This window comes from Tiliqua scincoides, chromosome 5 (assembly GCF_035046505.1).
Source record: "Tiliqua scincoides isolate rTilSci1 chromosome 5, rTilSci1.hap2, whole genome shotgun sequence".
Taxonomy (NCBI): domain Eukaryota; kingdom Metazoa; phylum Chordata; class Lepidosauria; order Squamata; family Scincidae; genus Tiliqua; species Tiliqua scincoides.
In genome coordinates this window covers 111937453-111952374 of record NC_089825.1, presented here as the reverse complement: position 1 = coordinate 111952374, position 14922 = coordinate 111937453, and the positions used below count along the sequence as shown (strand labels likewise).

The following is a 14922-nucleotide window of genomic DNA, read 5'->3' as shown; positions in this document are numbered from 1 at the left end:
AAGAAGAAAGCATTTTTTAAAAACTTGTGTCCTCGCTGAATTTGCTCATTCAGCACTGTTTGTTTCGAATGCAAGATCCAGTTCTCCAAATAAGCCACTTTCAGAAATAATTCAGCGAGTTATCATGTTCATAGCTTTACTGAACCTCTAAACAAGGAACCTTTGCTTTGATAAACAAACCTGGCGGCACAACCACAGCACTGAGGAAGGATAAATGTTGCTGAAAGCCAAAGTTACGTGCTAAGTTCATTTGTGAGAGAGAAAAGAGCAGACGAAAAATTCTGCTGGATTGATCCAAAGGGGCCCATCTAATAATAATAATAATAATAATAATAATAATAATAATAATAATAATAATAAAAATAATAATAATAATAATAATAAATGCAGGTATTTATATACCGCCTTTCTTGGTCGTCAGATTTCTCCTCAGACTTTATTCAAGGCAGTTTACATGGGCAGGCTGTTCTAAATCCCCATAGGGATTTTTACAAATGAAGGAAGGTTCTATCTTTCAAGAACCACAACATTTCAGATGAATCTTCCTGGTCTGGTCTCACTTCTGGCCTCCAGTTGCCTCCCACACAGGCTGACAAGCAGCTCCTTCATCTCTCTCATGGAGGGCAGCCAAGATGCTTCTTCGCTCACACCAAAGAGCAGGTGGAATAACTTGGCTCAGCTTGTCAGCTGCTTCAAGGTCTCACCATTCACAGTGCCGGTGGCCTCGAACTGGTGACCTGTGGATGTTATCTTCAGGCAAAAGGAGGCTCTACCTTCCTGCCCATCTAGTCCAGCATTCTGTTTCCACAGTGGCCCATCAGCAGCCTGTGAGAAACCCACAAGCAGGAGAGGAAGGGCACACTTCTCTTCCTGCCATTGCTTCCCTGCAACTGGTATCAGAGGTTTACTGCTGCTGAACCTGGAGGTAGTGCACAGCCATCAAGGCTAGTAGCCATCAGTGGTTGTCTCCTTTATAAGTCATCCAAGCTAGTGGCCATCACCACACCTTGTGGCAATGAATTCCACATACAGTGAAGTACTTTCTCTTGTCCATTCTAAGTCTCCCACCCAACAGATTCATTGAAAGGCCACTGTCACCAACAACACAAACCCAATGAGGGAAGTTGGAATGTTTTGTTCAAGCGTACATCATTTTATACTTGAAATTGAACCACATTTGTCATTTGGTTGCACATTTATTCAGTTTGGAGGGATCCTTTTGGGAGCTCTTCCCAATCTGCTTTAGGGCGCAATCCTAACCCATTTTCCAGCACCGACATAAGGGCAATGCAGCTCCCAGGTAAGGGAACAAACATTCCCTTAAGTTGAGGAGGTCTCCTGGAGTGCCACCCAAATGCCGGATATGGCATATGACCCATTGGCACCTCTATGCCAGTGCTGGAAAGTTGGTTGGGATTTGGGCCTTAGTTGTAATCACCTTGAATACTGTGTTGTTATTTGCAAATGGCCACCTCCAGATCTCTTATGAGTCAGTTAAAAAACATGAGTTTTAATACAGATCCACTTTTCTCTACTGTGAAAATTACTCATTTCTTCCTACTCTCTGCTTCCTGTTTTTTAGCCAGTTAGCCATCCATAAAGGGACCTCTGATTCAAGGGATGCAAAGTTTACTCAAGAGCATTTGGTGAGAGACCAAAATATTGTCTGACAGTCAGGCAGTCCAATCCTGAACTGCCCAGTGCCCAAAGGAGCAGCAGTGCCAGAATGGCTACCACTGCATTCAGTGGCCACCAGGTAGCCACTGTTGGCTCCTCGAGGGAAGGGGCCATTCATCCCCTTCCCCCGGGTAAGGCAGGAGGCCCCGCAATGAGACTACTCAAGTCTGCACTGGCTATTTAGCCAGAGCAGAGTAAAGCAGCCCAGGAAACCAATGTGGGGTTCTGGATCAGGTGGTGCTCTGCCCTGCTGGTCCCACCCCCTCTTACCCTGTTCCCCCTCCCACCTTTCCATCACCCTCCCTCCATCCTAGAACATCTCCGCCCTGGAAACCACTCACCACTTCACCGCCCAGGGCTTGCCTGTAGCTCCAGGTGGGAGCCTCTGCCTGGCGCAGGCTGTGCCAGCAGAGGGCCAGTGCTGACCTGATAAAATTGGGCCCCAAGTCAGCTGGATTGCATCTATCCACATGCCGATTGATACTTCCAAAGAACTTTAGAATAGCATTTCTCAATGTTCCACTCACCATGTACCACTTTGTGCACACTGGCCTATCATGCACACCACCAGAAGTAACTGAAAATGATGTCATCACCAGTTGCTTCTAGGTTGGGAGGCCTGCAAGACATTGACGCAATGCACCAAAAACCCGTAAGAGGTTCAGAGTGGGTGGGAGGGCTTCTTCAAATGCGCAAAAATGGCACCCTGGAGCTCTGCCTGCCAAGTGGAGTCTAAGTAGTGCACGTGAACTCAGTGGTGTAGCTAGCCACTCTGGTGCCCAGAGTAAAGTTGACAATTATGGTGCCCCCCACATCAGGACCCCAGAGCAAGGGGTGACAAGTGGCTGTTTTTGCCTCTGCAGCAGCCTCTTAAAAAAAATGGAACTCTATGCAAGAGGCACTCTATGCAAGTGGCAGCAAACATAGGCTGCAATCCGATACAAACTTTCTTGCGAGTAAGCCTCATTGAACACATTGGAACTTACTTCTGAGTAGACATGCATAGGATTGTGCTGACGGTCCCTTGCTGCTCATTGTTCCTTGCTCTGATGGCTCCCCCCCCACCCCGAAGTCCCCTCCTGCTCACCCCCTGAAGCCCCCAGTCACCTCCTAAGCCTCTGGAGGCCTTCATCTTTTTCCCGGCACTGTTGAGGAAGATACATGCTGGCCTCTACCCTCTTGGTTTTGTCCAGCATGACAGCCTCCCCCAGACATGTGGAGCCCGGGGCAACTTACCCCCCCAGCCCCTCTTAGTGACGCCACTGAGTGAACTGATATATGGCTAAAGTCATATCTGCCCTGGAGGGAGTGATGAGGGGTGGGGAGATGACCATCAAACCGACTCTCCTCCCTGCACTATACTGTGAGATTTCAGAAGGGAGAAAAGAGAAGAGTGCCTCTCCCTGACTATCTCACTCCCATAAAGTCTTCAGGGTCAGTACTGGAAGCTCCTCTCGAAGCTGAGCCTTATAGCACGTGCTGAAATCTTGCAGGAGTGGGGGAAAGTGAAAGAGTTTTTGCCTTTTCCTTTCCCTGAAGCCACCTCCTCTCTGCAAGTTCCCAGGTATTGCTACAAGACTCTTGTTTCAGGCTGACTGGACAGAACAGAAGAACACCTGCTAGAAACTGGGGGTGCATCATAAGGTTTGGTTGTGAATTTCTGCTTGATTGATCTGTATTAACCAAACAGTAAGATTTTGCAAGCAGTGATTCTAGCAAAACAGTCATGCCTGAGTTTAAGGGGGATGTCAAGGATGCACATTGGCTAACTTGCAGGGGGACAAGAAAATCACTTACCCCGAAGACAGACCAGGAGGATAAGGATCACAGCCATCTCCGACAGCTGCCTTCCAATAGGTTGCACCAAAGAAGGGACAATGCTGACAGCCATCAACCCAGCAAGGGCCCCAGCTTAGTCGAAGCAATGAAGTGACTTAGACAAGAGTGAACGCAGTCTGAACACTGAGGCTGCAACTTGTCCTGATGGGACAGTCATGGAGGTCAATGCCCTGGGCAAAGGTTGGGAAGTGAAATGCTGGGAAGGGGCTGGCGAAGCCTGGGAGGGAGGAGATTGGTCAAGTTTAAGTTGGCCAAAGGCCAACTTCATTCAAGGCTTTCTTCATCTGTGAAATTGTGTGTCAACAAGTTCCCCAAAATGACTGGTTATACTTTGCTGCATTGATCTTGGGATAATTGCAGATTATTCCTGTGGTATTATATACAAGCCTACACCATGGCATGAGGAAGCTGCTTGAACCATTCACTAATGTGTTTGGCTATACTATATCTCCAAAACTAGACGTGATAGGGCAAAACGAACGCCATTTTTGAAATCGGCACCCCAAATTCTTATCAAACCACCACAAAGCTTTGGAAAAACTTTTCTGACCCTCAATTTTGTAAGCCTGTGTAATCAAGGGGTGTGTTGAGGATCTTGTGGTTTGTTGAGTTGATTTCCCAGGGAAGGGTTGGTTGCCAAGCCAGAGGAGAGGAATCCAAAGGGGGTGATCTGCAGGCATTTAGACACTGGTGTAAGGAGACACTTGAAACTGAGTCTGGAATACACACACACACACACACACACACACACACACACAAACAAACAAACTGTGTGGGCAACTTTCGAACAATTGAATAATCAACAGTTACTACAGTAAGGAGAGACTCTGAGCACAGGCAGAGTTTCTGGTTAGTCCATTCTGAGGATAAGGTCTTCTGTATTTGGAGTGGATGGAGGTATGCAAATGGTAGGAAAGGATTGGGTCACATTTAGGGCGCAGTCCTGACCCCTTATGTCAGTGCTTTCCAGCACTGGCATAGCGGTGCCAATGAGACGTGTGCTGCATCCTGCAGTTGGGTGTCATTCACAGAGGCCTCCTCAAAGTCAGGGAATGTTTGTTCTCTTACCTCAGAGCTGCATTGCCCTTAGGATTGCATCCTTAGTCATTTAAAATATTTACACCCTGTCCTTGCCCCTAATTACTGGGGCACCTAATGCGATTTATAAAATTCATAAAGTCATAACAACAGCAGTACAAAAATTTATAAAAGACCAGAAGTAAAAAAAAACAAAAAACAGCAATTAACATTAAACATAGTTAACATCCCATATTGCTGGTGCAAGTCTGATCTATGCAAGCAGATTTGGCCCAGAAAGGTGCCCCACCCTGTTCTATCCCGTCCCCATCCTTCTCACACCCCTGCACCAGAGTCACCTGCTCTGGTGGGTGATCCTGCAAGCACTGGTGCTGATGGCCTTCCCATCAGCGCACTGGCTACTAACACCGCTGTAAAGTGCTTTTTTGTGTCAGTGCTTGCTGGTGGAATGCATGTTCTACAGATGCATCACTTGGTTAGGATTGGGCCAAAAGTAACTAGAGCACAAACCAAACCAGCAGTACTAAAGGAAAGACTAAACCAAAGAGGAAAGCTTTTAGAGCCTGCTGGAAAGCTAGTAGATAGGGTGTGTCCTTAATTCAACTGGAAAAGAATTCCATAATAATGGCACTGCCATGGAGAAGGCCCTACCCCTTGTTGCTGCCAGTGAAGCTTCTGCCAAAGATGGCATTCATAGCATGGCTCCCTCAGATGACCTCAGGGGACATGCTGTTTCATACAGACAAGCGGGTTCCTCCAGTACCCTGGTCCTAAGCTGCCACAAGCTTTAAAGCTCTTGTGCCCAGCAATGAATCAGTAGCCAGAGCAGTTAAACAAGCAGCCATCTGACATAACTCCTGAGATGACAAAGGTCTTTGCGATCTGCACTAAGTGCATTTTGGTGTCCTCATCCCCTTCAAATCAGGATCCAGCATGTTGACTTTGACGCACACAAATGCACGACTTGCCGTTTCTGGGAATTAGAAATTATATGGGCACTGGGACACAGGGATCCTCCATAGCCTTTCAAATGGAAACAGCACACCTATGTCCCAAGTCTTCATGAACTCTCCTCCTGCAACAAGAAATTGCTGCCATCAGCAAAGTTGTTCTTTATGAAGATGAATAATGGGAAAATGAGCCCAGTCTGATGTGACTGGACCCAGTCCTTGAGATGGAGATTAGAGAAGCACATCCATGGGGTGCCAATATCTAACTGAATAACACACACACTTTATTAAATAGATATTCTTTTAAGAAGAACTATGACAGTGATAAGATTCCTCTTGCTGCTCTGGCTGCAGATTCCAGAATTCTTCTGTAGCTCTTGGGTCTGTGAGTCAAGATTCCCTCTTCTTTGTGGTTCTTATACCATGTCGAATGTAATAAACCTGCATTACTCCATTACAAAATTTAGGGTATATCCTTCCACCAACTGAGTACTGAACAAACCCAGTTTGTTGCCATAATAACTAACTGCTTTCTTCAGCGCAGCGCATGTCAATTCATCATCCAGAATGTTTTTGAAAAACAAAACAAAACTCAAAGCTATTGATGTTTTGGAACTGCAAATTACATTTCACCCTAGGAAGGAAACACAAAACTGTATTAAAGAAGTTGCATAGGAAATAATGACGGAAACAGAATGTTGATTAAATATTCCCATGTGACATCCAGCCTCTCTCCCTGTCTTTTGGATATCTATAGATCTTTAGGAAAGGTCACTGGACTTACTACAATTTGGGGCCACCTTTCATTATACACCAGTTGTGATGAGAAAATAGAGGAACATCAGAGAGAAAACTGCCAAAGTTCTGACTATGTGACCCTGTTCAGATGCTACATGGTATGTGCATCCATGAAATTTCTAATGTAGGTGTGTTCTTGAGTGCCTGTGTGCTCAGGTCCCAAGTGAATACAGATTGATCCTGCAGTCCTGGAAAAAGTCATCTCAATGTGCAAGTGATTTGTGACTTCCCTTCTATGGTTCCCCTACTTTAATGTCCAAGGAGAATTTCTCAGCCTAATAGCAGAGGCAGCATGTAAAAATTCATCAGAATAAAATGGCTTTCTGGAATGTGTCTTTCTCTGCTAGAGAAGAAAAAGGCAACTGCCCCCCACCCAATGCTTTCTAACAAGGAGTTTCTGGTCTCTGAACCGATGCCCATGGGATCTCTTGGACTACTCTTTCCATGCACTACAGGCAAGTGACTTATAGTGGACTTTAATGGACTAATAGGAGGGAAAAGGTGCTGGAAGGGGAACGGGACATGCTATCTACCACTATTCCTTTGGTCCAGACACTTCCATGCCCATTTCCCGCTCTGCCATTGAGCAATGTGCTCTAGGAATGAAGACATGCTTCTTCTTAAGGAATGTCTCTATTGTTGGAGTGGCCTGAGGAAGTGTAAGAACATCTCCATTACTAGAGTGTCCTGGTTAAGGGCAAGGCAGGTAGCAGGAGCTCTAGCACCAAAGCCAGTGCTGAAGGAATTCTGCAAAGCAAGCCTGCCTCAAGCCCCTACTCACCTACCTTCTGAAGGAGCTCTGTAAAGTAAGCATTCAACAAACCTCTGCAGATATTGGATACCATCCATTATTTCTGATGCCTATTGAATTTGAATTTCAGAAGTCTGTTAAAGCAAGGGGTTGCTGTGTTTCAGGACCTCTGGAGGATGGCTTTTTTCTCTTAGGGCACAATCCTAACCAACTTTCCAGCAGTGAGGTAAGGGCAATGCAGGTCCAAGGTAAGGGAATAAACATTCCCTTACCTTGAGGAGGCCTCCATGATTGCCACCCAACTGAAGGATACAACACAGACCACACTGGCACAGCTATGTCAGTGCTGGAAAGTTGGTTAGGATTTGGACCTTAGCTGCCTGGTCATTGCTCGCTGAACCGAAGTGTACAGGTTCTTATGAAAGCCACAGGTTCCAAGAAGCTGAATTTATATCTATACCCAGAGGATGGGACCATTGGTCATTTCCTGATCGGAAAAAGAAAAAAATGCTGTGTTATGCAGTTTGAAAGAGAAGCATGGAATTCCACGCATTCCTGGCCACCTGTTTCCATTTCTAGTACAGAAAAGAAATTCTAATGTTTCTGTCAGCCCTGATATTATTTGACTACATGATCCAGAGAACGCAAGGAGAGCAGAGAGAAAAAAGAGAGAATGTATTTAAAATCCTTACATCAAGTATTTTCATTGTGTCTAATTGGATGTCATGTACCTTCCTCCCTATGGAAAACGAACAAGTTAGAACAATAAAAGTAGTCTTCAAATTGAAATGAAATTTATTATTTTTTACTATTATTTTATTAATTTATACCCCGCCTTTTTGCCCAACGGGCACACAAGGCGGCTTACAAACAATTTAAAAATACAACATTAAAAACAATCATTAAAACAATTTACAATAATTAAAAATCTAAAAACAAACCAACCCCGTGCACTCTCATATAAAAAGCAAGAAGCAAGAATGCCAGCCGGCCTGTCAACAATTAAAAGCTTTTTGAAATAAAAAGGTCTTCAGTCCACGCCGAAATGTTAGCAACGAGGGAGCAGTTCTCAATTCTAAGGGGAGGGTATTCCACAGTTCGGGGGCCACCACCAAGAAGGCCCTCTTCCTGGCCGCCGCCCCTCTCACATCTCTTAGTGGCGGCACAGTCAAAAGGGCCCCCCCAGATGATCTAAGAGCACGGGCAGGATTGTAGGGAAGGAGGCGGTCCCTCAAATACCCCAGACCCGAACCGTAAAGGGCTTTAAAAGTCAAAACTAGCACCTTGAATTGGGCCCGGAACAGAACCAGCAGCCAGTGTAGCCGCCGGAGCAACGGCTCGACAGAGTCAAACCGACGTGCCCCGGCAACCACACGAGCAGCCACCACACGATTTAAAAGCAACTTCAATACTGTGATGATGAGGGTGATGAGAGGAGGAAGATCCTCCTCATTATTTTTATTATTATCAAACACAGAACGGTTTGGAGCAGAAGCGTAGCTGGGGGGGGCAGCAGGTTAAGAGCAGCAGGTGCTGCAATCTGCTGGGTAAGCAGCCCCTCTCCCTCTCCCTCTCCACTGGAGCCATTTGGGGCTGTGTTGCCATTGCTGCCCCAAATGGCTACAACCACAAGGGGGAAAGGCCACTTACACGGCACATTGTGGCGCCTGCTGTATTTATTGCATCACAACCCTCTCTGGCTACAGTTCTGCTCCAGAGTGGGCAGCCTCTAAGCCGGAGCCTGCCCGCACCACTTTGGGCCGACTGCACAGCAAGCACCACGCCTGCATAAGACTGGAACTTATGGTAAGTTTGTAACTTGTAAGATTGTAACTCACCGAGGCAATTAAAATAAAACACATTTCAACTGGCCAATTATATAGATTACAGTACCTTTAGGTTTGAAATACCAGAGAATGCCTCCAATAGTTAGAACAGCCACTGCCAACAACACCAAGAAGGCGTAAAACCAGGGAGATTGAGGTGAGGAACCCTGAGCCTTGACTGAAAGGAAGAAATAATACAGAGTAATCAATGTCTGGGCTCAATGTTTATCTCATTAATGGTGGGGGGAGGGGAGGAGTCACACTGAAACTGCTATGTTGAGTGTTTCACGAGACACTCCCACCCAGTGCTGCTGGACAAAGAGAGGTGAGGGGTAGGTGTCCAGTGGAATGATCTACAGCCCCTTCCTTTTCATTACCTGAGTTGTGTGGTTCTGTGTTGGGCTGTTGCATTCCGCCTCCCTCGTTAGGCAGAACTGCCACATTCCTAGGTGAGGCTTTAAAGAAATGAATGGAAAATTAGTCGTTTTCTCACATTCGGTTGAACCTTCTCTTGCTTCCGAGAAAGAACTCTTGATTTGCATGTCAAGTGTCGCCTGTTTGATCCTTCAGCTCCTCCATGTAAATTATCTCAAAAACACAGGGTTGGGACAGACTTTTGCTTGAAATACGGGGAGTGTTGCCAGGCTGGACTAATCAGGAGCTGGGACGTTTTGGGTGGCGGAGAAGCCCAGCACAGGAGCAGAGCCACGCTAGCGTACATATACAGTGCTCACAGAGCGTGCAAATGGATGCCCTCAACACTAGGGGGAGCTGTAACCTCTTGTTTGGTTTGAGATCATTGATTGTTTTCCTATATCCCATTAACCTTCCTGTTAGTTTCTTGATTTTTCTGCTCTGTCTGCATGACTTTGCTTATAGTGTCCTTGTTGCAGCAGATAATTCATAAAATTCAACTGTGCTATGTGTGTGTAGGGTGTGTGCATGTGATTAATTCCCTTAAATCTTCTAATAAGGGGAACACCCATGAGATTCAGTCCTTCCTCTTAACTTTTCTGCATTACTGAATACCTCTTGATTAATCAATTAAGAATACTCCACAGCATTTGCCTAGCTCTTTCTGAGCATGTAAAACAATTCATATGTATTATTTAGATGCTATGCTTACAGCTCTGTAATATAAGCACTATTACAGTCTCTGTTAAAGCTGGGGAGCAGAGCCATGGAGGGACTGGCTTGCCTTCAGGGGAAAAGATGAAGTTCGAACTTGGAACTAATTTGCAGTTCTGTTTTTAAACCACAATGCTATGTAGGCGTTCAAATAATAGACCCTGGCAAATAGCTCCCCAATCTGTGGTGAGGACGGACAATCTTTGTGTATCAGGTAATGCTCAGCCTTAGTCATTGATCCCATTTACTCTGGGTTGCAGAAAGACCCAAACACACAGGGCTGGTTTTGCCATACAGCAATTTGAAATTGTCATTTGGAGTGGCACCTGTGGAGAGGCGGCAAACGAATGAGTCCCCAACTCATCTGTGCACTACTCCAAGCTGCCACTCCATTGGGGGCTCCAGCATGCGTCTCCCTACCTCCTTGGTGCTTACCAAACGTCAAGTAGGTACAAAAAGGTGATTTGGAGCCTGCCCTCCTTCTTCCACTTTTCCTTAAAACAAGCATGATGTGCAACTCCCCTGCTCTGCTCTGCTTCTGTTTGTAATGCACGCAGTTGATGCTGGGTTCCAGCATCCCCAGCTCACGTTCACTTCAAAGAGAAGCTGCATGGAGTAAAGAGGCTACATGCTGCACTTATAAGTAAAAGGAATGGGGTTGGGGGGTGCCCACTCCATCCATCTGTCCCTCATCCATGGAGGCTGTCTGCATGCACACATTGGTGACCTTCAGGGGTGGGATTCAGGTGGTGCAGAGGCAGGCAAAACTCCTGCAAATGTAAAAAAAATTCAAGGAGGAAAGCAAAACCAACTTGTTGCGGGAGGAGTGAGAAATGTTTTTTGGTTTTTTTTGGCAGCACGTGACATGAATTATTAACAGCATGTCTGATTCTTCTATAATGCAGTTATTACCTGAGGTATGATGCTTGGAGTAAGGCGCTTCTTCCTTTTTAGGTGAGGCTGAAACACAAGAACACATGGAAAATTAATGGTTTCTTCATATTCTCCCCAAATCACACTGGCTTTGAAATTCAGGTTTAGCAATAGAGAACTTGCCAAGTAAGTGGAAAGATGCAATGCTGTAACTATCCAGTTCAAAGATGTCTAAAAATGTAGCTGTAAAACTTAATTACTGGACATTTTGGGAAGCCACTGCCAATTGGAATAGATAGCATAGGTGAGGTGGGTCCGATTGGCCTGAAGAACCTTCTGTTATGACTACTCTCTCTCCCACATGCAATTGCCTTTTTTTTTCCTCATTAATGGACACTGTTTGGATTGGGTAATGGGCAGTGGCTAGCAGTTTTTATTCCTCAGTGAAGAAAATGTCTATCTATCAATGGAGCAAGGAGTATCAGTCCAGGCATGGCAAGGTGACATCCATCTCATTTTCTGTGGCTTACAGTCAGATTGACCAGACTGGGGAAACTTCTCTGCAACCATCCAAATGCAGAAGGCCTAGGTGGAAGGAGACTCTTTGAGAAAACTTATCTCCCAGACTGAGAGGAAAGCCCCCAATATCCTAGGTCTCTTTAAAGTCAAGTAATAAAATAAAGGAATGCAAGCAACACACGCTCTCCTGTCTGAAAGCCCAATCCTGGACTTGGCGTGCTGGCTTACTGCCAGCACACACTGTCGCAAAGTGCCATAAGGCACGTTTGCAAGGCCTAACACTTGCTAGCCCAGCACTGGTTGGCACTAGGCTAGCGCTGGGTAGGCGCCCGGCCTCCGCCACCCAGTGGTCACACGGACCGCCAAATCATGGAGAGGAAAGCGGGGGCAGGAGGGAGGTAGGAAGGAGGCTGACTTTCTGGTTGGTAGTGAATCAAATAAACCCATTGCGGGGCTCCTTTCCTTACCTGGGGGAAGGGGACAAAAATCCCCTTCTCCCGAGGTGCTGCCTGCAGATGCCATGGATGCACAGATGTGGTGGCAGCCATTTTCGGTGCTCCCTCTGCCATGGGAGCTCAGGATTAGGCTGCCCATCAAGACTATGCTGGTAAGCCACAAAAGTCAAAGTGATTTAGAGGTGGCCCTCATTATCTCTGGGGGTTCCACAAGCAGAACCCATGTTGATACTGAAATCCATGGGTGTTTGAATCCCTGGATTTGGGCCACCTGGACCATCTGAATGTGACTGGAATGAGGTTCCAGGTATGCCCGGAGATCTTCTGAAGCCCACAGAGGCTCTGCGCTGCTTCTTCAGGCTTCAGAATGCCACCTGGAGGCTTTTAAAGTGAACTTCTGGAGGACTTCAATGAGGTCCAGCAGTGGGTTCATAATCTGCAGATGATGAAATCCATTGGTTCTGAATCTGTGGATATGGAGGGCCCACTGTATTAAAATGCTAAATAATCACAATAAGGGGTAGAAGAGGAATGCAAGGGATAAAAATTGATCATCTAGAAAAAGGCGAGCCAGTAGGGCAGCAAAGTTTGACAAAAATGATAAAGATAAGAGGAATACATAACAATAACCCTGATATGACTTAGTGGTTACAATCCCTACTCTACTTATTCATACTATTCTAGGTGTTGGTGTTGGCACCCACATTTGCAGCAAGACAAGCTGGCGAGCCCTCCCATGAAGCTTCAGTTACTTGTGATGTCAAACCTAAGTAAGTGCACAAAGGGGTACTTGTAATGTCCTGTCCTGCCTCCTGGGTCTGTACTAGAGAGTTGAGCCTCCATTTGCCTGAAGATAACATCCAAAGGTCGCCAGTTCAAGGCCACCGGCACCTTGCGACCCTGAAGCAGCTAACAAGCTGAGCCGAGCTATTCCATCTGCTCTGAACATGAGAGGATGGAGGCCAGAATGTGCGACCAGATCAAGAAAGAAACATCTGAATGTTGTGGTTTCTTGAAAGATAGAAACCTTCTTTCAAATTGTAAAAATCCCCACGGGGATTTAAATTGCCTGCCTATGTAAACCGCCTTGAATAAAGTCTAAGGAGAAATCTGAGGACCAAGAAAGGCGGTATAGAAATAGCTGTATTATTATTATTTATTATTATATCCTGTGTGGTTGGGTACCATTTGGGAAGTGTAACTTGAGCTCCTGCATTTTCCACTCTTCATAATCAGATGGGCTTCATAGCTGGGTAAGAAGGCCAGTGGCATCGCTAGGTGGGTGCAGAGGGTGTAGGCTGCCCCAAGTAATGCGTACAGGGAGGCGGTGACACCCCTACTTGCCAAAATTTTTTTAAATCTTGATATTTCTAATAATACCATCTTGTTCTATATCAATTGATGAGCAAGTTCGTGCAGAATGCAATGCAACAAACTGTCGAAATATCTCTATTCTAAAGTTATAGCCAAAAAACCAGCAGGGGGCAGGGTGATGGTACATTACCATGCCCATCGCCCTGGGCATTGCCCCACCCACTGCATGGGAGGAGGTCATGGGGTGACTTACTGGCCTCCCTAATCGGGGGTGCAAACCCTAGTGATGCCACTGAACCTGGATGAAAGCCAGGTTCTTTACCAGTCAGCTGGGGAGGAAAAAACAAGTTGACAATAAAGGAGAATAACTCCTGCATCTGAATGTCTCAGAAGTGGAGACATCCCCAAAGCCAAAAGAGTGCTGAAAAGCTCCAGCATAGGTGAAATCAATCAATCAATCAATCAACCAACCAGAAATTTTCACACACGTGGTGAGAAGTGATGGAGGACTGAGGCATGGTGATTGGGAGGCATGGTCATTGTGGAAAAGGTGAGTTTAAGAAGGGATTTGAAGGAAGTGAGCTAGGAGCTTCCTGTAGTTGTTCTGTGAGACAGTTCCAAGCACAAAGGACAGTAAGAGAAAAAAAGTTGTTGTGGAAGCAGACCACTTTTGCATGGTTAATGGTGTTCAAGCTGGAAGAATGAAGACAGGAGATTAATGAGCTATGAGGTTAGGAAGGGTGATGCCTTTGAGGACTTGGAAGGATCAAAAGAAACATGGACCATGGGACATCAGTACTGAGTCACTCAACCTCTGCAGACTCATAAACCTACCTGAGCAGACAACACCAGCATCCTCTCCATGATTGCAGTTATTTTCTCCCCAAGGACTTCTTGGGCATTGACCGATCTCTGATTCTGTCCCTGTGCAGTGGACATCATCCCACCAGATAGGACCGTCTCCACTTCCGAAATGGGCTCCACCTGGGGCTGATCTTGCTTCTCCACAGCCCAGCTGACGGCATACAGCGTTGGCTTCTTTGATGTCCCAGTTATCATCACAAACTGTGCCCCACTGACCATTATGGAACACTTCAACTCTTCCACTGCAATTATTTGAACTGTTCACCAGCCTGAGCTCAACAGCAGCATATGGGACTGAATTTGAACCTAGATAAACCAAGGTTCCCAGAGAGGAGGTCAGCAAGTGAAGAGCTGGGTAAGGTTTAGCTGGCTATAATTATATCAAAACATATTATCACTATGGTTATCATCATCATATTATCATCACAGGTTCCATTGTGTTCAACATAGCTTTGAATTACATCCTAAAGTCTAATTCCTTTTTCATAACTGAAAGTTTTTTAGTTCTATCCCCCTGCTTCCCCTACCAAATTAAATGCCTGTGGTCACCAATGCATTCAAAAGAAACATTCATGAAGAATATGCATATTTCATGCTCATTCCACTGCAGCACTGGTTTTCATTTCTAAGACCAGAAATTTTGCATTTTGTTATTTCATTTGTTCATCTGCGGCGATAACAGATCTGGCTCCCTGACAAAGGCCATCCCGCAATGCATATTCCACTGTTTCTAGGAAGGGAAAACTCCAAAATGGGGCTGCCCTCCTATGCCCTTCCTATTGGTCCATTATTCTTTTCATGTTCTCTTCAGTACTCTTTATATGTGAATTTGCTATCTGTGAATTCTTATCTGTGAGGAGCAGAATTGCTACCTTCTCTCATTATCTGTG

At 45.7% G+C, this 14922-nt stretch overlaps 1 protein-coding gene across 1 annotated transcript in view; it reads right to left on the bottom strand.

Moving 5' to 3' along the window:
* Positions 1-14922, bottom strand: part of LOC136653183 (uncharacterized) — a 124895-nt gene that overhangs the window by 19252 nt on the left and 90721 nt on the right. The window contains 2 exon segments of the mRNA XM_066630092.1: positions 3714-3733; positions 14003-14338. Of these exon segments, the coding sequence (XP_066486189.1) occupies positions 3714-3733; positions 14003-14338 (356 nt within the window).